This window comes from Pan troglodytes, chromosome 9, assembly GCF_028858775.2.
Source record: "Pan troglodytes isolate AG18354 chromosome 9, NHGRI_mPanTro3-v2.0_pri, whole genome shotgun sequence".
In the NCBI taxonomy this organism is placed as follows: Eukaryota; Metazoa; Chordata; class Mammalia; order Primates; family Hominidae; genus Pan; species Pan troglodytes.
This window is the reverse complement of record NC_072407.2, coordinates 52282919-52306926: the sequence shown is the minus strand read 5'-3', so window position 1 is coordinate 52306926 and position 24008 is coordinate 52282919. Positions and strand designations below refer to the sequence as shown.

The 24008-nt window shown below is 38.3% G+C and overlaps 1 protein-coding gene across 1 annotated transcript; it reads right to left on the bottom strand.

Moving 5' to 3' along the window:
• Positions 1-14070: 14070 nt before the first annotated feature.
• LOC466513 (olfactory receptor 4X1) lies at positions 14071-14988 on the bottom strand. Its single transcript, XM_009460377.1, is given in 1 exon segment — positions 14071-14988. A coding segment is annotated over 1 exon segment (918 nt).
• Between the last annotated feature and the right edge of the window lie 9020 nt (positions 14989-24008).

Here is a 24008-nt window from a genome sequence, read left to right as displayed (position 1 = left end):
TAACCTAAAAACTAAAAACATACAACATATACACACAAAACCAATAGCAAGAAATTAAATCATACCACCAGAAAATATCACCTATCAATAATGACATTGAATGTAAATATACTAAAATCTCCAATCAAAAGACATAGAGTGGCTGAATGGATAAATAACAAGACCCAATGATCTACTACCTACAAGAAACACACTTCACCTATAAAGACACACATGGACTGAAAATGAATGAATGGAAAAAGATATTCCATGACAATAAAAAACAAAAAACAGCAGGAGTAGCTATACTTGTATCAGATAAAATAGATTTCAAGACAAAACTATAAGAAGAGACAATGAAGTTCATTTTATAATGACAAAAAAGTCAGTTTAGCAAAGGAATGTAACAATTGTAAATATATATGCACCCAACACTGGAGCAGCCATATATATAAAGCAAATATTATTAGAGCTGAAAAGAGCAAGCGACCCAATACTGTAATAGCTGGAGACTTTAATAACCCTACTTTGAGCATTGGACAGGTTTTCCAGACAGAAAAATCAACAAAGAAACATCAGACTAAATCTGCACCATAGAACTAATAGAAATAGACCTAACAGATATTTACAGAACATTTAATCCAGTGGCTGTAGAATAAACATACTTTTCCTTAGCACGTGGATCATTCTCAAGGATATGTTAGGTCACAAAACAAATCTGAAAATATCAAAACAATTGAAATAATATTCAGCATTTAGACTAAAACTAGAAATAAATAGTAAGAGGAATGTTGGAAACTATACAAACACATGAGAATTAAACATATGTTCCTGAATGACCAGTGGGTCAATAAAGAAAATAAGAGTAAAATTGAAAAATTCCTTGAAACAAATGATAATGTAAACATGACATACCAAAACCTATGGGATATAGCAAAAGCAGTACTAACAGGGAAGTTTATAGCTATAAGTACCTACATCAAAAAAGAAGAAAATTTTCAAACAAACAACCTAACAATGCATCTTAAAGAACTAGAAAATCAAGAGCAAACAAACTCAAAATTAGTAGAAGAGAAACAATAATCAGAGCAAAGATAAATGAAACTGAAATGAAAAAAATACAAAAGATCAATGAAACAAAAAGCTAATTTTTTGAAAAGATAAAACTGACAAACATTTAGTCAGAATAACTAAGAAAAAAAGAGTAAAGAACTGAATAAATAAAATCAGAGATTAAAAAGGAGATATTACAACTGATACCGCAGAAATTCAAAGGATCATTAGTGGCTACCATGAGCAACTACATGCAAATAAATTAGACATTTTAGCAAAAATGGATAAATTCCTAGACACATATAATCTACCAAGATTGATCCATGGAGAAATCAAAAACCTAAACAGACTGATAACAAATAACAAGATTGAAGCCATCATTTAAAAATCTCCCAGCGAAGAAAAGCCTGGGACCCCATGGCTTCACTGCTGAATTCTACCAAACATTTAACCCATTTCCCATTTAGAAAATAAAAGTGCAGCTCGTTGCCAGCACACTATTCTCAAGGCAAACAGGAAATAGGTTAAAGAAGAACTAATACCAATTCTATTCAAACTACTCTGGAAAATAGAGGAGGGGAGAGTACTTCTAAATTCATTCTACAAGGCTAGTATTACCCTGATACCAAAACCAGACAAAGACACATCATTAAAAGAAAACTACCAGCTAATATCACTGATGAATATTGATGCAAATATCCTCAACAAAATACTGGCAAACTGAATTCAACAATACGTTTAGAAGATCATTTATCATGATCAAGTGGGATTTATCCCAGGGATGCAAGTTTGGGTTAACACACAAAAATCAATTAATGTGATACATCATATGAACAGAATGAAGGATATTAGTTGATCATTTCAATTGAAGCTGAAAAAGCATTTGATAAAGCTCAACATCTCTTCATCATAAAAACCTTCAAAAAACTGGGTATGGAAGGGACATACTTCAATATAACAAAAGCCATATACGACAGACCCATATGTAATATTGTACTGAATGAGGAAAAACTGAAAGCCTTTCGTCTAAGATCTGCGATACAATAACGATGCCCACTTTCACCACAGTCATTCAACATAGTACTGGAAGTTTGAGCTAGAGCAATCAGACCAAATAAATAAAGGGCATCCATATTGGAAAGGAAGGGGTCAAATTACACTTCTTTGCAGATATAATCTTGTATTTGGAAAAAACTAAAGACTCCAGCAAAAAACTATTAGAAATGATAAACAAATTCAATAAAGTTGCAGGATACAATATCAACATACAAAAGTCAGTATGCCAACAGCAAACAGTCTGAAAAAGAAATCAAGAAAATAATCCCATTTACAATAACTACAAATAAAATTAAATACTTAGGAATTAACATCACCAAAGAAGTGAAAGGTCTCTACAATTAAAACTATAAAACATAGATGCAAGACATTGAAGAGGATACAGAAAACATAGGAATATATTCCATTTTTGTGGATTAGAAGAATCAATATTGTTAAAATGTTTATACTACCCATAACAATCTACAAATTCAATACAATCTCTATCAAAATACCAATGACATGTTTCACATAAATAGAAAAACAAATCTAAAATTTATATGGAATCACAAAAGACCCAGAATAGCCAAAGCTATCTTGGGAAAAAGAACAAAACTGGAGGAATTGCATTACCTCACTTCAAATTATACTACAGAGCTATAGTAACCAAAATGGCATGCTGCTGGCATAAAAACCAATGCACAGACCAGTGGATCAGAATAGAGAACCAGGAAATAAACCCATACATCTAGAGTGAACTGATTTTTTACAATGGTGCCAAGAACATACATTGGGGAAAGGACAGTTTCTTCAATAAATGGTGCTTGGAAAACTGGATATTCATGTGCAGAAAGAATAAATCTAGACTCCTATCTCTCACCATATACAAAAATCAAATCAAAGAAGATCAAAGGCCTAAACCTAAGACCTCAAACTATAAAAACTACTACAAGAAGCACTGGGAAAACTCCAGGATATTGGACTGGGTAAAGATTTCTTCAGTAACACCCCATAAGCACAGGCAACCAAAGCAAAAATGGACAAATAAAATTACATCAAGTTAAAAAGCTTCTGCACTGTGAAGGAAACAATCAACAAAGTTAAGAGACAACCCACAGAATGGGAGAAAATATTTGCAAACTCTCTATCTGACAAAGGATTAATAACCAGAATATATAAGTAGCTCAAACAACTCTGTAGGAAAAAATTTAATAACCTGATTTTAAAATGGGCAAAAGACATGTCTAAAAAAAGACATGCAAATGGCAAACAGATATATGAAAAGGTGCTCAACATTATTGATCACCAGAGAAATGCATATAAAAACTACAATGATATATTATGTTACCCCAGTTTAAATGGCTTATATCCAAAAGACAGGCAGTAACAAATGCTGGCAAGGATATGGAGAAAAGGAAACTCTTGTAGACTCTTGGTGGGAATGTAAATTAGTATAACTACTATGAAAAACAGTTTTGAGCCTCCTCCAAAAACTAAAAATAGAGCTACCATGTGATCCATCAATTTCACTCCTAGGTATACAATCAGAAGAAAGGAACTCAGCATATCAAATAGTTAGCTGTGCTCCCATGTTTATTGCACACTATTCACAATAGCCACCATTTGGAAACAAATTAAGTGTCCACCAACAGATAAATGGATAAAGACAATGTGATATATACACCCAATGAAGTACTATCCAGCCATAAAAAGAATTAGATCCTGTCATTTGCAACAACATGGATGGAACTGGAGAACATTATATTAAGTGAAATAGGCCAGGCACAGAAAGACAAACTTCGTATATTTTCACTTATATGTGGGAGCTAAAAATTAAAACAATTGAACTGATTGAGATTCAATGAAAGTAGAGCGTAGAATGATGGTTACCAGAGGCTAAGAAGAGTAGTGGAGATTGGCAAGGAAGCTGCCAACCATGTAAAGCTACTTACTTGCTTTCTAGTTATTCTTAAATTCATCAAATACTGATTCATGGTGAATGAGTGCCAAAAAAAATCGAATAAACAAGACCTAGTATTTTCTAGCACAACAGGATGACTATAGTCAAAAATAATTTATTGTACATATTAAAATAACTAAAAGAGTGTAAGTGGATTGTTTGTAACACAAAGGATAAATGCTTAAGGTGATGGATACCCCATTTACCCTGATGTGATTATTACACATTGCATGTCTGCATCAAAATATCTCATGTAACCCATAAATAGATACACTAAATATGTACCCACTAAAATTAAAAATAAAAAATGAATTAATAGAACTACCATATGATCCAGTAATTCCACTACTGGATGTATATACAAAAGATAAGAAATCAGTACGTCAAAGAGGTATCTGCACTTCTATATTCATTGCAGCATTTTTCACAATAGCCAGGATACAGATGCAACCTAAATGCCCATCAATGAATGAATGGATAAAGGAAATGTGGTATATATACACAATAAAATACCATTCCACCTTTATAAAAAAGGAAATCCTGTCATTTACAACAACATGGATGAATCTGGAGAGTACTGTGTTAAGCCAAGCACAGAAAGACAAATACAGCATGATCCCACTTATATGTGGAATCTTAAAAAATTGAACTTATGGAAACAGAGTACAATGTTGGTTAGCAGAATCTGAGTTACAAATTTTGAATCAAGTATATACATAGTTTTATATTCAGACTTTTTCCCTTAACACTTTAAGCATTTCCACAGATGATATTCTTCAAAAGATGTTTTTAATGGTGCATTATTAAAAAGTCCCATAATTTATTTAACTATTTATCTGTATATGAGCTTTTGAGTGACTCTCAATTTTAGACTATAGTAAATGCCCTCACTCTGTAGCTCTCTGGTAGTTTTTCCTAAGATTGATTCCTTAAATTGGGAAGGTTGAGGTGGAGGGCATGAACTTTATTAGGATCCAGATAGAATCTCAATACAATGTAAAAACAATGTCATTTGCTATTCTGGGAATTAAAGAAGACACTAATAAAACAATGATCATTAGCTCCCAACCCAGACTACCCTTCTTGGGCCTAAAGGTCTTCCAGCACCTTCAACTGCTCCTTCAGGGACTCATTTCTATCCATTTCCTTTTCTCATACTCTCCAAAATCCTCACGTTATCCTTAAACCATAAACTTCCCGTTGAACCTTGTAGTCTGTGAATACCTGAACAAGACTGAGTACAGCACAAAAAAAGATTTCCCACTTCTTATACCTCAGGCTGCCACCATCATTGTGGAGATGGTGTGGGTCAGGCACTGTTCATGAGCTTAACCCACTATCCTAGTTCACACTTATCACAATTCTTAAAGATAACTAACAACATCCTCACTATACAAATGAAGAGAAGGAAACTCCAGAAGTTTAGCTTCAAATGACTTGCTCTAGGTGAGACATAGCAAGTACCATATAATAGGAATTGAAAGCAAATCTGCCTGATTCCAAAACCAATGCTTATTTGCTACAACCTTCTGGTGTGAGACCCTTCTACTCTCTCCAGTCTCACACCACTGAAAAACTTTAGAGACATGAACATTGGACTTGACTTTACACAAACAAGTCAGCATCAACAAAAAGATGAAGGTTAGACTAAGTGCTGTGATTCTAAGCTGGAAAAATAGAAATATCCCCCCCAAAATCAATTTCACTGATATTGATGACTTTAATGATGAATTAGTATTTGATGAATTTAAGAATAGCTAGGAAGCAAGTAAGTTGCTTTACATCTTTACTAATTCCCTTCACTACTTTTCCTGGGAACTGGTAGGGGATTGAGATTCACATTACACTGAATTTGTCCTCTCCCCAGTTTTCAAATACATTGTTTTGAAATACAAAAGAAATTTGTAATGAAATTTAGAAACATTTCTACCTTAAAAGATTAAAATGTAAAAAGTCTTCTAAATGCCTTTTAAGCTTCAAGTATTCAAAGAACTCATTTACATGAAAAAGCTCCTTGCTGGGTGGGTCTGGGCTTTGGAGAAAATGTTCTAAGACTACACCTCAAAGAAAATATACCCTCAATTGCTCTAATTTGCAAAAAGTTAATGTGCCATCAGGGACCACATGCCAGGGCAGCCCATTCCCTGGTCTGTAAACTCTGACCCCTCTACTCTAAGTACACATCCTTCGCTGCCGTCCTATGCCTTCAGCAGCTCCCAGTCATGGTCTGGGCATCCATCTAGCAAGCCTCTAAAGAATAAATACATGTGAAACTACTTTCTGAGCTTTAACCTGACCATGAGTAGAAAGACCAGTAACCACAGCAGCGTAATATTTGCTTGTACTTATTGAACACTTGCTGTGTGCCTGGACTTGTGCAGACCACTTCAAATGCCTCATCTCACTTAATCCACTCAACATCACTTCGAGGAAGCTACTATGATTGTTTCTATTTTTCAGATGAGGGACGTGAGGATTCAAATGACTGAGTGACTGGGTCAAGTTCACACAGTGGTAAGGGTTAGAGCAGGAAATGTAACCCAGTGTCCAGGGCGTTAATGCTATCCTCTTAGTCGCCATACAATACTCCTGACCAAGGAAGCAGGACCACCTGATCACCAAGAGGCCATGTTCTCAGCAACTAATGAGTAATGGTTAAGAAAATGGTTAAGGAGAAGAATTCTAGTGATACCTTGGCAATCTGAAGAAAAAAAAATCAAATCAGATGTCAAACCCCCAAGCAGGATCTTGAGGAATACTCAAATACTGTGCAGCAGGACTTCCATGTGGGCACTGAGAACAGAACAGGGACAGAGCAAAGCAAGTGAAGACATCTGTTTTCTACAAGGTTCCCTGGTCAGTTCAGGTTTATTCTAGATAGAGTCCCCAAAAGACCAAGCCTACATGAGAACTGACCTTAGTGAGCTCCACCCTCCTCCAGTGAACAACCAAAGTCAAGAAGCCTGACAAGATAACTAGAGAGTTGCAGTGAATTGTTAAGCACAAGGGGTTCAAGGAAGCTCATGTGGTATCACCCCAGCCAAAGCCATCACTAAACTTGAGTGCCACTGCTTTAAGAGTTATAGCACATTCATTTTTAGTAAAAGTACCTTGAGGCTTGCTAATGAGACCCCAGGGGCATTGCATTCCAATTAGAGGAGTGGGCCATGGAGACACCATACCCCCTTATCACATTTACTTAGTGGTTCAGACTAACTTTGGAAGCTATGAAAGCCACTGTTTTTATTTTTGTGTTAGACTCCTGTACTCAGTCATCACAAACTCATTTATTCTACATGTAGTTATTAAGCAACTACAATACATAGGGCATGGTTTTGTGCCACCTATTTGGGGAAATAAGCTGGTACTAAACATGAAGTCATCTGGGTTTTCTTGTGAGTAGCAGGGACAAGTTTGAACTAAACTAGCCCCTTGACTACCACCTTATGTTTACCTAGCATTTTGAAGTGTTTTCACCCTGTGAGTTAGATAAGACATACAAGGAGTGATATAACATGGTGCTTAAAAGCATGGACCAGGGAGTCAACCTGCCTTGTTTAATGGCTGACTCTCCTATTTGCTAGATATATAACCTGCAACAGTGACTTAACTTCCCTTGATGTCATTTCTTCATCTGCAATTTTTTCTTTCTCAGGTTTAAAGAAATCAATAAACAATTCTACAGTCATAATTGGAGAAATTAATTCTGTCAGAAGCATTTGAACCAGAGTGACTCCATCTTGAATAGGGGCTGAGTAAAATGAGGCTGACACCTACTGGGTTGCACTCCCAGGAGGTTAGGCACTCTAAGGCACAGGATGACATAGCAGATCAGCACAAGATACAGGTCATAAAGACCTTATTAACAAAATGGGTGGTGATAAAGAAGCCCTCCAAATTCCACCAAAACCAAGATGGCAATGAAAGTGACCTCTGATCATCCTCACTGCTCATTATATGCTAATTATAATGTATTAGCATGCTAAAAGACACTCCCACAAGTGCCATGACCATTTACAAATGCCATGGCAATAAGTAAGTTACCCTGTATGGTCTAAAAGGGGAGGAGCCCTCAGTTCCAGGAAATGCCCACCCCTTTCCCAGAAAACTCATGAACAATCCACACCTTGTTTAGCATATAATCAAGAAATAACTATAAGTGTCCTTAGTCCAGCAGCCCAAGCTGCTGTTCTGCCTATGGAGTAGCCATTCGTTATTCCTTTACTTTCTTAATAAGCTTGATTTCACTTTGCTTTATGGAATGGCCCCAAATTCTTTCTTGCACAAGATCCAAGAACCCTCTCTTGGGGTCCAGAATGGGATCCCTTTGCAGTAACAACTCCACTGCCTCAGGAAGTGGTAGTATGATGAGATGAAGAAAATCTGTAGAAACAAAAGATCTGAGCAATATATGACCCACCCTAACCTAATTGATATGTATAGAACACTATACCCTACAACTGAAAAATACACATTCTTTTCCAGCACATGTTGTACATTCACTAAGATAGACCTTAGGTTGGGCTATGAAACAGGTTTTAACAAATGTAAAAGGAATGGCATTATTCAGAATGCTCTCTAACTGCAGTGGAATTAAACTAGGATTAAATAACAATAAGATATCAAGGAAAAATCCCAAATAATTGAAAATTAAACAACATAGTTCTAAATAATCCATTGGTTAAAGGAGAAATCATTAAAAATGAGATTATATTTTAAATTGAATGATAAAAATACTTGTGAAATTTTGTGGGATGCAGCTAAAGTATTGCTTTTTAAAGTTTATAGTTTTAAATTCTCTTTTAATTATTATTTTTTATTTTTGTGGGTACACAGTAGATAGATATATTTATGGGGTACATGAGATGTTTTGATTCAGGCATGCACAGTGAAATAAGCACATCATGGAGAATGGGATACCCGTCCCCTCAAGCATTTGTCCTTTGAGTTACAAACAATCCAATTACACTCTTTATTTTAAAATATACAATTAAGTTATTATTGACTATAGTAACCCCATTGTGCTATCAAATAGTAGGTCTCATTTATTCTACTTTTTTTCCCCATTGACCATCCCCACCTCCCCCTCAATCTCCCACTACCCTTTCCAGCCTCTGGTAACCATCCTTCTACTCTCTATGTCCATGAGTTCAATTGTTTTGATTTTTAGATCCCACAAATAATCATAACATGTGATGTCTGTCTTTCCATGTCTGGATTATTTCACTTAACATAATGATCTCCAGTTCCATCCTAGTTTTAAATTCTTATATTTGAAAGGAAGTAAGGTCTAAAATCAATGAGCTAAGTTTTACCTGACTCCTCATACAATCTAGAAGGAAGGATATAGGAAAGTTAACAGATATTAATCAGAGAAAACAAAAACAGAAAAATTTTAGATGAAGTGAAACAATGGTCTATTGAAAATATTAACAAAACAAATGAAAAAGAAAAAAATTTTAATACTGGGAAGGCAAAAGGATATCACTACATTTCTGCAGAAAATAAAGGATAAAGAGAGAATATTACAAACAACTTAAGTTTATAATATGAATGTCATTTGATGACCTAAAGTCACCAAATTCATATCTTGAAAAGGATTTATAGGATTTTTTATAGAATAAAAGATTTAAAATGCAGATGACTTTCAGGTGCACTAAAGATTCTAAAAGAATTTCCTACCATTTAAAAGGAAGGTGTGGGCTAGACTCCCTGATGGTGCAAATGTGGGATGATTAAAAAAAGAGCATGAATTCCAGAATCAGACAATGTGAATTCAAATCCTCACTCTACCTACTCTGTGATTTTAGACAACATTTTTTTAGTAAATTCTCCAAGTAAAATAGGGGCAATAACACCCCCTCCAATACCTACCTGTCATGATGCCCTACATACGATAGCTGCGACTATGTCAGCTCTAACCGTGTATATGATTACCAAAGTAGGTTTTCACCCATGAGAAAGCCACTGTTTCCAGAAGATATACCCAGTGATAACTACTTATAATATTCATTTCATCTCAACACCTATCTTTTTAGACTTTTCTGAGAGAAGCCATATCTCCATCTATCTAAGATACTCCTGCTTCCCAGGAATATCAATTGATATGGATGTGAGCAAAGACTAGAAATGAGAGAAACAGGAAAGTGTCTCTGGAGATCACTTTCCATACTGGTAAAAAGCCTGGGCAGCTAGAATTCTCAGAATAATGTAGGAATAATATAACTTCCAGGCCAGGCACAGTGGCTCACGCCTGTAATCCCAGCACTTTGGGAATCTGGGTGGATCACTTGAGCTCAGGAGTTCTAGACCAGCTTGGCCAACATGGTGAAACCCTGTCTCTACCAAACATACAAAAATTAGCCAGGCGTGGTGGTGTACCTCCGTAGTCCCAGCTACTTGGGAGGCTGCAGCACAACAATCGCTTGAATCTGGGAGGCAAAGGTTACAGTGAGCCAAGATCACGCCACTGCACTCCAGCCTGGGCGACAGGGCAAGACTCTGTCTCAAAAATAAAATAAAATAAAATAAGTTGTGGTGGCTCACGCCTGTAATCCCAGCAATTTGGGAGGCCAAGGTGAGTGGATCACATGAGGTCAGGAGTTCGAGACCAGCCTGGCCAACATGGTGAAACCCCATCTCTACTAAAAATACAAAATTAGCCAGGCATGGTGGCGCACCCCTGTAATCCCACCTACTCAGTAGGCTGAGGCAGGAGAATCACTTGAACCTGGGAGGTGGAGGTTGCAGTAAGCCGAGATCCTACCACTGCATTCCAGCCTGGGGACAAGAGCAAAAACTCTGTCTCGAAAAATAAAATAAAATAAATAATAAATAATAATAATATAATTTCCACTCAAGTTTTCTTGACATTATCCATATAGATAAATAAAGTGCAGAACTTTTAGTTCTTTGCAAATCACAAATTTTTCAAAAATATATATATGAAAACTCTAAATGCTATGAGTCTCATGGCAAAGAGATTCAGTCTGCAAACATAATGGAAAAATGCAATTTGGGTGCGGCATCACCCCAAGAAGTGAGGCCATTTCAGAGCTGGCTGGGTCAGCATATCATGTTCAAGGGCATTCACCTGCACTGGATATGCTGCATTTTCTGAGGCATGCCTTAACTGTCATTGAGGAGGTTCTTGCCTGACTCTCTGGCACTGGAACTTTGGAAGAAGGCTTGATTCTGCTTCCCTTTTTGGAAATAGAGGTCATTTCCTAACGTCTGCCCCTCTATAACCGACCCACAGAAGACTTGGCTATGACCAATCAAAATTAAAAGTATAAGCATGCTTTGTTATAGTGATTTTTAAGCTTTTTTAAGGTTTTGAGTATTTTTTATCAAAGTAAATCTTATATAAAATAGATTTTTTTAAGGTAATCAGCTGCTGATTACCCATTCATATGTCTCCTGTCCTTTCCTGCTCTGCTTTTACCCCAGTCCCTCAGATACCTGCAGAATTCTGGACACTGAATCCTACATAGTTCACAAACAACTGGTGTAGAAGAAACATTGAGGGTTTAGAAACAGTCCTTGACCTGCAGTTTCCCCACCTGCAAAATGAATCGCACCACCAATGGGACAGCGCAGTCCTGATAATTAAATGTTAGGAAACTTAATTGGTGGATGCATAATTCATATTAATCTTTTGCCTCTTATTTCCCATTTTCTGATTTCTATGATATTCTGAAGAATGCTGCCTTTCCAGCATTATGTCACTAGAAAAAAAAGCAATCTTGGCTGTGTGTGGTGTCTCACACCTGTAATCCCATCACTTTGGAAGGCCAAGGTGGGTGGATCACCTGGCATCAGGATTTCAAGACCAGCCTGGCTAACATAGTGAAACCCCATTTCTACTAAAAATACAAAAAAATTAGCTGGGCATGGTGGTGCGCACCTGTAATCCCAGCTACTCAGGAGGCTGAGGCAGGAGAATCGCTTGAACCCCAGAGGCAGAGGTTGCAGTGAGCCAAGATCGTGCCATTGCACTCCAGTTTGAACAATACGAATGAAACTCTGTCTCAAAAAAAAAAAAAACTTGTCTTGGCCAGTTCATTGAGTTTTGATGTCAGGCGTTAGGCCACTCTTCACCCAGAAAATCTGTAGAAACATAAAATTACCTGAGCAACATATGACCCACCCTAACCCAGTCAATGCCCAGGTTTTTTCCTCCTGAGAACCAAGGAGCCTCACCTGCAGAAGCATCATAGCCCCTGCTTTCCTTCCCTCTACTTCCAGATCCAGTATCCTGGCCACTGGATCTCTGTGGACCCAGAAATACCTGTGAACACCCAAAAAGCATTTCAGGTTTATATTTTTTAAAACACTTTTTATTTAATCTGAAGTAATTCCAGAGGGAATTACCTGACAATAGGATATTCTCAGCCCTCAGATTTGAAATTCAGAGACTTACATATACTTATGTGTGGTGACATTTAAAGAGAAGCAGAGAAGAGCATGGGCTGAGAAATCAGACACAGCTAGGTTTGAATTCAGGCTTCATGGGTTACTAACTGGTGACCTTGATCAAGACACCTGCCTCCCCAATCTCCAATCTCTTCTTCTGTACTCATACCCACTTCACCAGTGTGTTTTAGAATCAAGTTAGTTAAAGCATTAAATCTCTTAGTTCATTGTAAAAAAATACAAATACATACATGCTCCTTATTTATACATAAATGATATTCTCAGAAACAATATCAGGAAGGATTACTGGTTTGTCTTGAGTGATGTGACTGATATATTACTTAGATTATTTACATGAAATGAGAGATATAACAACCATTGTCCACCTACAATCTGAAGTGCTAATGACATCCAGAAATTTAATTGACCAAATATTTATTGTTTTGCTATTTAGAGATACACAGATGAATAAAATTCAAGCCACATTCTCAAAGGAGTCACAGTCTACTGGGGAGAAATAAACTTTGAAATAAAGGTAGTAACAGCCCTAAAGGATTCCCACTGAGTGCTGTGAGAATTCAAAGAAAGAAAATGACATACCCAGATAAGATAAACATGGGGGCTTCCTAAAGATAGGAGAATTTCAGATGGGCCATGGAGGGTAGGTAGGATGTTAATAGGTAGAGATAAGGAAAATATTATAGGTGGAGGGCACAAGGAGATGTTCAGAAAACAGTATGCTCTAATAGTGTAATTGAAAAATGAAAATCTAACATTATGAGAAGGTCATGACTTGAGGGTATTTCATATCAAGTAGGAATTTATAGTTGATTCAGAAGGCAATGGGGAGTCATTGAAGATTTTTGAGGAGGAGAGTGATGAAATCAGAGAACTGCTTGAAGGTGATGAGTCTGAAAGCATGTGGAAGAAAATTTATCTGATGACAGTGAGGGGCAGGATTAGAGTTAGGGTTCTGGGCACATTCTTATAGTCTGGTGGCTACTGGAATAAGACTCAAAAGAAGAAGGTTAAAATATGGGACAGCAGTGCCTTCAATTTGCTTAAAATTTCCCTGTTGTTCTTTTGGATTCTTGAGAACCCTGAGTCTAATGCTGGCATGAGCTCATGTGAATCTCTTGACAAGAGTCAACGTCTTCCATTCTCAGGACTAACCCTTCTCAGTCAGCTTGCCTGCTTAAAACCCTCTCAGCAAAACCTCAGTATGTCAAGCCAAGAGACTTTCCAATCATGCGAATGTTCAAACTGATAGGACATAATGACCAGTGGTCCCTGAAACAGTCATTCTCAATCCTCACCTCCCTCTTCACCATTCCCAGACTGACCTGGTTTTCTGGAAGAGTTTATTCTCTTTAGACCAACCAATATGTCTCAGAGCCACTGTCAGATTTGGAAGCACAGCACTAGAAGACCCCTCTTACTCCATCCTAGAGCTCCCTTTAATCTTGTCCAATCCCATAAGATGAGGAAACTGAAACTTCAAAAAAGGTGACTGGCCCAAGGCCACTCACTCCATTGGGCAAGGTAGATGCAGAGTGAGATCTTACATGCCCCAATTTCCCATCCCTTACTCCTCCTATTTTCCCTAACTAAATCATCTACTTCTCTTCTCAAATTACTTTTCCCCCAATAAATCTCCTCATGGCATTTTTCACTTCAGCATTCCTGAAGGAGTAAATCACAGGGTTTAAGAGAGGTGTGACCACTGTATAAAATACAGCAACTATCTTGTCTGCAGGGAGGGTGACACAGGGCCTAATATAGACCAAGGAGCAAGGTATGAAGAACAGGTCGACAACTGTGACATGACAGGCACAGGTGGAGAGGGCCTTGTGCTGCCCCTCCAAGTTGTGGCTTCTCAGGAAGTGCAGGATGATCAGGTAGAAAGCCATCAGCACGAAGAAACTGACTACAGAGATGGAGCCGCCATTGGTGATGATCAGCAGGCTAATGAAGAAGGTGTCTGCACAGGCCAGCTCCAGCACTGGGTGGACATCACAGAAGTAGTGGTCCATGATGTTGGGGCCACAGAATGGGAGCTGGAAAATCAGGAAGGTTTGCCCAACAGAATGCAGCAGGCCCCCGCCCTATGCTAACCCCACGAGGAGACCACACATTCGCTGGTTCATGATGGCCATGTAGTGCAAGGGCTTGCAGATGGCCACATAGCGGTCATAGGCCATCACCATCAGGAGAAAGGCCTCAGTGCCACCAAAGAAATGGAGGGAAAACATCTGTGTGAGGCAGCCCTTGAGAGAAATGACTTTCCTCTTGATAAAGGAGTCAAAGATAAGCTTGGGGGCCGTGACAGAACAGTAGCAGATCTCCACAAAGGATAAGTAGCTGAGAAAGAAATACATCGGGGAGGTGAGCGCTTTGCTGGCCAGGATGGTCACCACAATGAGGCCATTGCCCAGCACAACAGCTGTGTACATGAGGAGAAACATCACAGAAATGACCCTCTGCTCACTCCAATTCTGGGAAAATCCCACGAAAATTATTTCAGTCACATTGTTTGTAGCAACCATATTTTAAAGCACAGGAGCTGACAGCCTGGAATCACAGAAATCAAAGAACTCTCCTCAATCACTAGAAACATCCTTCCCAGGCCTGAGGACTATCATCATCCTGCTCCCTCTCGAGTTTGTTCTCTCCCTTGGTTTTCCCCAAAACATGTTCTGAGACAAGTGAACAAAACAGCAAATATCAGCTGCTTGATGTTATTCCCAACATAAGCCTCGATTTTGTAGTGTTGCTGCCTTGAAGTGTTTTTGCTGATCTAGCACATGCTGATTGAATGCTCACAAGAAAAATCAGAGGACATTTTATAGATAAGAAAAAAACTGAGACTCAGAGAAGTCCAGCCACTTGCCCAAAGCCACACAGCTCTTATTTGAGCCCAGATCTGTGTTTCTCAAAATGTACATGCTTCCACTACATCTCCTATGCCTAAAGAGTGCCTGATGTCTACATCTGCTTGTGCAGACTTGTCATGTCCCAGGGTTCTGATTAAAGGGTCCCAGGGTTAAGCACATCAACAAGCCCTTAGAACAGTCAGCTACATTATAAAATGGGACTGAATATGCTAAGTGACATGCTAAGTCACAGAAATAAAAATACTGTGTAAGTCCACTTATACAGCACCTAGAGTACCTAGAGTAGTCAAATTCATAGAGACAGAAAGTAGAATGGTGGCCACCAGGGACTGCAGGGGGAGGAAGAATATGGAGTTAGTGTTTCATGGTAGTTTCAGTTTGGGGCAATGAAAGGTGTTCTAGAGATGAAAGGTGGTGATGGCTGCACAATTATGTGAATGTATTTTAATGTTACTTAGCTATACACTTAAAAATTGTTAAGATGGTAAATCCTGTTGTGTATTTTACCCCAATTTAACTAACTAATTATTGAAATGCCTTCTGACTTGTTACTGCCTCATAAATTTCCCCTTCTCCATACCTTCCTCCAAGAACAGTGGTTGAGGCTTTGTGATTTTCCTTTCCTCTTCTCAGTTTCTTTCTTATGCCTATTAGGGAACCTGGTTAGCTTCACAGATTTGAGGTTGGGGTTGAGAAATGTTAGCACTCGGTGTAGAAAACTCATTCCACGTGATAGTATAAGGCAAGATTGATATGATGAACCACTATAAGGTACTCTGCAGAAGTGAGTGATGTGGTAGAAGCATTTACATCTCGAAAATACAGACCTTGGTCCAAAGAAGAGTTGTGTGGCCTGGGACAAGTGATGAAACCTCTCTGAGCCTCAGTTTCCTGATCTATAAAACAGCCATAATGCCATCCCCTCATTGTTGTGCCCTCCCTTTAGCTCCCCACCATGCTCCTCTGTGTACCCAGCTGATCCTTCTGCCATATACCAATCTTTCACACACAGGATGTTTATGCAGAAGGCAGAAATCTTACATGGGGTGGTTTCATCCTCACAGGAACAATGACTCTATCACTAGGTGAGTATTTTCTGTGAAATTTAGCTTGAAAGCAAATGTTCTATAATTACTTCTGGTTTGGAGTGTCAATGAGAGGTCCCCTCAAAGGATTTGTAAGGACCACTTTAGTCTTCTGATTTTAAAAGATTCATTGTTGTATTTTTAGTCCAAGCGTATTGAAGGTTAACAGAACAAGATGTATTTACAATATAATCATCAAATTGTCTCAAAAAGCTAAAAATTGAGTGGATTTAGAGTAGAATTTTTAAAAGGATATTAACATGTATTAAGCCTCTGCACGGAAAAGAAATACCTTTGAGAGATAATTTCATAAAGAGGTCAATAGATGTGTAAACCACTGACAGTGTTAGTGACATTTTGCCTGCGGTGTCTAAAATACTTTAATACTGACTTTGTAATTGGCAGGACCAAAAGAAGAGACCCTGAAACATAAGTCTGTGTTCTAATCAGACAGCACATTAAATGGACATTTCCGGGGTTCACAGTTAAGGAAACCTAAAATGGGGATGCACACAGAATCTCAAAGAAGGCCTGACCTCAGTAAACAACTTCTGTGAAAATTTCTAAATATTTAAAATGAAACCAGTCCCTACTTTGTGGTTTCTTATTTCACTTTTCCTGTCATAGAACCTCATGTACTATGAGGTTTTGAAAAATAAGATTGGTCAGACTGGTCTTTTCGAACATTCTTCTCTCCAAAGATATCCTATCACAGAGAAGTCAGATGCAGAGGCCTCTCTCCTTCCTAGTTTCCTATACAGAGTAATCATAAGCTGTCAAATTTGTAAGGGGGCTCATGGATTCTTCATGTCACAGAAGAGGAATCTGGGGCCCAAAGTCACGCACAGCTGGTTGGTGCAGAGCCTGAACTAGAACTAGGTGTCTCAGCTTCCCATTCAATGCTTGCTTTATAGATCATCAAATCCATTGAGTCTTCCACCTGGTGCTCACCCAAATCCAGCTTCCAGAATGCAGCAATAACAGGGACAGGGAAGAGAATTGTGTTTACAACAAAGGCCAAGCCAAGTGGAAGAGTAAAATCTTTTCTTTTCATTATTATACTTTAAGTTTTAGGGTACATGTGCACAACTTGCAGGTTTGTTACATATGTATACCTGTGCCATGTTGGTGTGCTGCACCCATTAACTCATCATTTAACATTAGGTATAATGCTATCCCTCCCCCCTCCTCCCACCCCACAACAGGTCCCAGTGTGTGATGTTCCCCTTCCTGTGTCCATGTGTTCTCATTGCTCAATTCCCACCTATGAGTGAGAATATGCGGTGTTTGGTTTTTTGTCCTTGTGATAGTTTACTGAGAATGATGGTTTCCAGCTTCATCCATGTTCCTACAAAGGACATGAAGTCATCATTTTTATGGCTGCATAGTATTCCATGGTCTATATGTGCCACATTTTCTTAATCCAGTCTATCATTATTGGACATTTGGGTTGGTTCCAAGTCTTTGCTATTGTGAATAGTGCCTCAATAAACATACGTGTGCATGTGTCTTTATAGCAGCATGATTTATAATCCTTTGGGTACATACCCAGTAATCGGATGGCTGGGTCAAATGGCATTTCTAGTTCTAGATCCCTGAGGAATTGCCACACTGACTTACACAAGGGTTGAACTAGTTTACAGTCCCACCAACTGTGTAAAAGTGTTCCTATTTCTCCACATCCTCTCCAGCACCTGTTTTTTCCTGACTTTTTAATGATTGCTGTTCTAACTGGTGTGACATGGTATCTCATTGTGGTTTTCATTTGCATTTCTCTGATGGCCAGTGATGATGAGCATTTTTTCATGTGTCTTTTGGCTACATAAATGTCTTCTTTTGAGAAGTGTCTGTTCATATCCTTCACCCACTTTTTGATGGGGTTGTTTGATTTTTTCTCGTAAATTTGTTTGAGTTCATTGTAGATTCTGGATATTAGCCCTTTATCAGATGAGTAGGTTGCAAAAATTTTCTCCCGTTTTGTAGGTTGCCTGTTCACTCTGATGCTAGTTTCTTTTGCTGTGCAGAAGCTCTTTAGTTTAATTAGATCCCATTTGTCACTTTTGGCTTTTGTTGCCATTGCTTTTGGTGTTTTAGACATGAAGTCCTTGCCCATGCCTATGTTCTGAATGGTATTGCCTAGGTTTTCTTCTAGGGTTTTGATGGCTTTAGGTCTAACATGTAAGTCTTTAATCCATCTTGAATTAATTTTAGTATAAGGTGTAAGGAAGGGATCCAGTTTCAGCTTTCTACATATGGCTAGCCAGTTTTCCCAACACCATTTATTAACTACGGGATCCTTTCCCCATTGCTGGTTTTTCTCAGGTTTGTCAAAGATCAGATAGTTGTAGATAAGCAGCATTATTTCTGAGGGCTCTGTTCTGTTCCATTGATCTATATCTCTGTTTTGGTACAAGTACCATGCTGTTTTGGTTACTGTAGCCTTGTAGTATAGTTTGAAGTCAGGTAGCATGATGCCTCCAGCTTTGTTCTTTTGGCTTAGGATTGACTCCGCAATGTGGGCTCTCTTTTGGTTCCATATGAGCTTTAAAGCAGTTTTTTCCAATTCTGTGAAGAAAGTCATTGGTAGCTTGATGGGGATGGCACTGAATCTATAAATTACCTTGGGCAGTATGGCCATTTTCACGATATTGATTCTTTCTACCCATGAGCATGGAATGTTCTTCCATTTGTTTGTATCCTCTTTTATTTTCTTGAGCAGTGGTTTGTAGTTCTCCTTGAAGAGGTCCTTCACATCCCTTGTAAGTTGGATTCCTAGGTATTTTATTCTCTTTGAAGCAATTGTGAATGGGAGTTCACTCATGATTTGGGTCTCTGTTTGTCTGTTATTGGTGTATAAGAATGCTTGTGATTTTTACACGTTGATTTTGTATCCTGAGACTTTGCTGAAGTTGCTTATCAGCTTAAGGAGATTTTTAGCTGAGACAATGGGGTTTTCTAGATATACAATCATGTCATCTGCAAACAGGGACAATTTGACTCCCTCTTTTCCTAATTGAATACCCTTTATTTCCTTCTCCTGCCTGATTGCCCTGGCCAGAACTTCCAACACTATGTTGAATAGGAGTGGTGAAAGACGGCATCCCTGTCTTGTGCCAGTTTTCAAAGGGAATGCTTCTAGTTTTTGCCCATTCAGTATGATATTGGCTGTGGGTTTGTCATAGATAGCTCCTATTATTTTGAGATACGTCCCATCAATACCTAATTTATGAGTAAAATCTTTTAAAAAACAAAAGGCAGGAAGAAAGTAAATTTACAAAAATGTGGTCCTCATTGTTCAGCTCCTGCTTATAAGTGAGAACATGTAGTGTTTGCTTTTCTGTTCCTGTGTTAGTTTGCTGAGGATAATGGCTTCCAGCTCCATCCACATCCCTGCAAAGAACATGATCTCATTCCTTTTTATGGCTGCATAGTATTCCATGGTGTGTATGTACCACATTTTCTTTATCCAGTCTATTATTGATGGGCATTGGGCATTTGGGTTGATTCCATGTCTTTGCTATTGTGAATAGTGCTGCAATGAACATATGTGTGCATGTATCTTTATAATAGAATGATTTCTATTCATTTGGGTATATACCCAGTAATGCAATTGCTGGGTCAAAAGGTATTTCTGGTTCTAGTTCTTTGAGGTGTTAATAGGTGCAACAAACCACAATGGTACATATTTACCTTTGTAATAAACCTGCACATCCTGTACATGTATCCCAAAACTTAAAATTAAATTAAATTAAATTTTTAAAAATAAAAATAAAACTTTTAGGAGAAACGAAAAATATGATCTGACTTCAGTCATCTACTTGCCCAAGGTGTAATTTCTTCCCAGGCAGCCTGTGCAGAGCTTAGAGGCCCCGGAGAGGAGACAATGTTTCAGGAGCCAGCCAAACTGCGCTGCCAGGGAATCTTGTCTTTGCAAGATTTGCCTTTGGGACTTGAGATCTAAGCTCTAAGACTTTGTCACCAATTATTCTCTATCTAGTTCATGTACATCTGTCAGGTCTCTCAGTGAAGACATAAGTTTTGAAGGCTGGGTAAGTGTCTGTTACATCCTCTATAACACGTTGCACACAGCTGAGAACATGGTAGACGTTAAGAGGTGGTTTTGGAGTGATCCCTGAATCCTTCATCTGCTATTACATCTATTTTTAAGACACTAGAGGTGTCCTATAAACAGCACAGAGGTTAAAGTACATGCAGGGAGGATATCTAATCTAAAAAAATTAGCTCCTCTTTTTGAAACTAATTCCAAGTATGCCCCACTAAAGATTAGGTGAATGAACTTACCTTGAACATTGTTTGTTGTTTTGATTCTTAATTTATCTTCTATATTTTCTTTTTTGCAGTCAGAACACTAATTCACTTGCACCACGTCATTCCAAGAAAGTTTTATTTCACTAACAAAGTCTAAAGACAAAGAGATCAAAGAAATCTAAATAGTGTGTTAGTGTTCACTAGTCTAAAACTTGGAGATCTTGGTTCAGGATTGCTTCCCAGCAAATTTTAGATTTCTATGTAGGCTAATCTCCATTCAGGCTCAGATAGGTTAATACTTTTTTTTCTCCCATAGGAGGACAGATGTGAGAACATCTTAGCCAAGTCCTTCAAATTTATCAAAAGAATATTGCTGAAAAATACATTATTCAGCTGTTGATTCAGAAAACTTAGTTTTGCAAACTATTCCATGTTGGCCATGTTACCAGTGGCTCTGGTGAGAATGACTGTAACATCTGCTCTAAGCTAAACTATAAAGTAACTTTGTCACCCTGTCCTTTAACTAGACAGCTGAGGCTTTAAGGGGTGATGTCTAAGGTCTGCCCCATCAGCTGAAAGAGTGAGCAAATCTAAGAAGGTTCACCATGTGTGAAAACATGTGGAAGCAAGAGGAATAACAGAAGGCACCGATGTGTCTGAAAGACACCACCTGAAAGTCTACCCATCCATGGTAAGGGCTCAATAAATGTAACTGACTTGGAATCGTTCCACCCCCAAAAGGCACTGCTAAATTCTGATCCTCCCCCTAAGGATTCACCACGTGCCATTGATGCCACCCCTCCATTTGCCAAGTCCAGCCCTTAATGACTTTCTTGCTAAGAAAGTTGCAGGGGAATAGAACAGGGTCAGTCTGCCCTAAAACTCACTAAAAGGAGAGTTGAGGGAAATGTTTGCTGGACTGAGAGGCCCAAAGCATTTAAGATGTATGAAATGGAAAGTTGAGGTCAGAGAATTGAATTCCCTGAACTTTTCTAGCACCCTCTCTCTAGGGAATTTCTGAGAAAAGCAAAAGTCAATTTCCCAACTGCTTCATTCAGAGGTTAGGGAACCTATCTCTCATTAATCCAATTATAAAACAGGGACTTCTACTTCCTCACTCATGATTAACCCCCTCACATTCTGGCCTCCTTGGGTTTCCCTCTCCATTCTCAAGTAAGTGACAGAGGAGAATCTAACATCCCATCACCCCCTGTCCCCACCACAGACATACTCAAGGGGCCCTTGGGGACTTCTTCTGCCCTCATGCCTCATTGGACCAATGATGTTGGTGAATTCCAGGAAGACTCTAACTAAGTGGACCTGGACCACTTCACAGATGAACTTTGGACATGTCACCTGAATCACAGCATGCTAGACATGTAATTTACCCCTGTATTAGTGAATATTGTAGATGTTCATTTTATTCATATCTCCTTGTTTAGAATGTCACTGCCTGCAGAATAATAATTTTTTTGTCCTTACTGAAAATGAAATGTTGTGTGTGTCTATAAAACCTAGTGAATTATCATGCACAAATAGCTTTAAAAGCATGTATTCATTCTCTCTCTCTCTCTCTCTCTCACACACACACACACACACATGAACTTTTACTTCCTCCCTCATGATTAGCCCCCTCAAATTCATCCTGTCCAGTTCATTCAGTTTAAAGATGAGAAAACAGCCAAAGAGGAAAAATTAGTTGTACTCGTATCTTGCTAAACCAATTCTCTCTTAACACCCACTGTAAGAGCCGTCCAACTGCTTGTTCTTAAAGTTCTAAGCATTTAACCACAAATTCTTAACATGTGGTTTTCACATGTAGGGGCTTCAGAAAGGCTCAAGTTGACTATGTCCACTGCTAGACATAGTTTCCTAAGCAACAGCACATTACATTTGTGTTGGGCATTATCATATCTTTCAACTTTTCCAATATCTCACATACAGTCAAAGTAACACTCTATTAGAGTAACTAGTATTCCTGTTTGATGGATTAGGTAACTGAGGCTCAGAAGAATTAAGAGAATGGTTCAAACCTATGAAACTAATAAATTGCCCAGTCGGGTCGAATGACAAGGTGTTCCAGTACCTCCCCACTCGGAATCTGTGACCGGCAGCTGATGTCTTTTTAGGAAGCAAACAAGCCAGTGGAAAGTTGAATGAAGTTTCCCCACTCCCACCTGCTTCTGTTCTGTGCAGCCATGCTACTTCTTCAAAGTTCTGTGTCCTTGGCTAAATAAATCATAAAACAAGGGTATAAGTGTGGCCTACTCCTTTTCTCCATGTCCCTCCTGAAACACTATAAAAACTCAAGCTCTTTTTTTCCCATTTTTCTCATCTTTTTTTTTATTATTATACTTTAAGTTCTGGGATACAGGTGCAGAATGTGTAGGTTTGTTACATAGGTATACACGTGCCATGGTGGTTTGCTGCACCCATCAACCCATCATCTACATTAGGTATTTCTCCTAATGCTATTCCTCCCCTAGCCCCCCACCCCCGTCAAGCTTCATTTTTAAATCCCTGGGTATTCTCCTATTTAAAGAAATCTATGTTAAGTATTTCTATATATTACATTAATAACTTCCTAAGTTATCAGTTTCAAATGAAATAGCATTGGCTGCTGTCATAGCCACAGCCTTTCTCATCTTCCTACTAAAATACTCTGCTAAACATTTTAGGTGAAATTTTATGTAATTATTGAACACTATGAAATGAGTACTTACATTACCCCATTATGTAATAAGAAAACTGAGGCACAAATTAGTAAGAAACTGTCTGATTATCACACTTGCCAAGTGACAGAGTTATAATTTAAAAGTAAACAGTCTGACTCCAGAGCCTGTGCTGCAAACCTCAAACAATAGATAATCAGTCTATACTGATTTTAAAACAGCCAACATTTTACCTGCCCCTACCTGCTATCAGCACCTTTCTCTCTACATCTATTTGGAAGATTATTCAAAATCTAGAAAATAACTTGGATGAAAACAGGAGATGATCGAGAGTGCTCTGGGAGATTCGTGGCACCACATTATCCCTGGTAGGGATAGTGCCACAGGTAAATCTCTTTAGGCAGGAACAAATGTTGGAAATAAATGAAATTTGCTCCAGTATTAGTGAATATTGTAGATGTTCATTTTATTCATATCTCTTTGTTTTAGAATGTCACAGCCTGCAGTATAAGAATTTTTTTGTCTTACTGAAAATGAAATATTCTATGTGCCTATAAATCCTTGTGAATTAGTATGCACAAATAGCTTAAAAAGCATGTATTTATTGTCTTTCTCTCTTTCCCTCTTTCTTTCTCTCTCTCTCTCT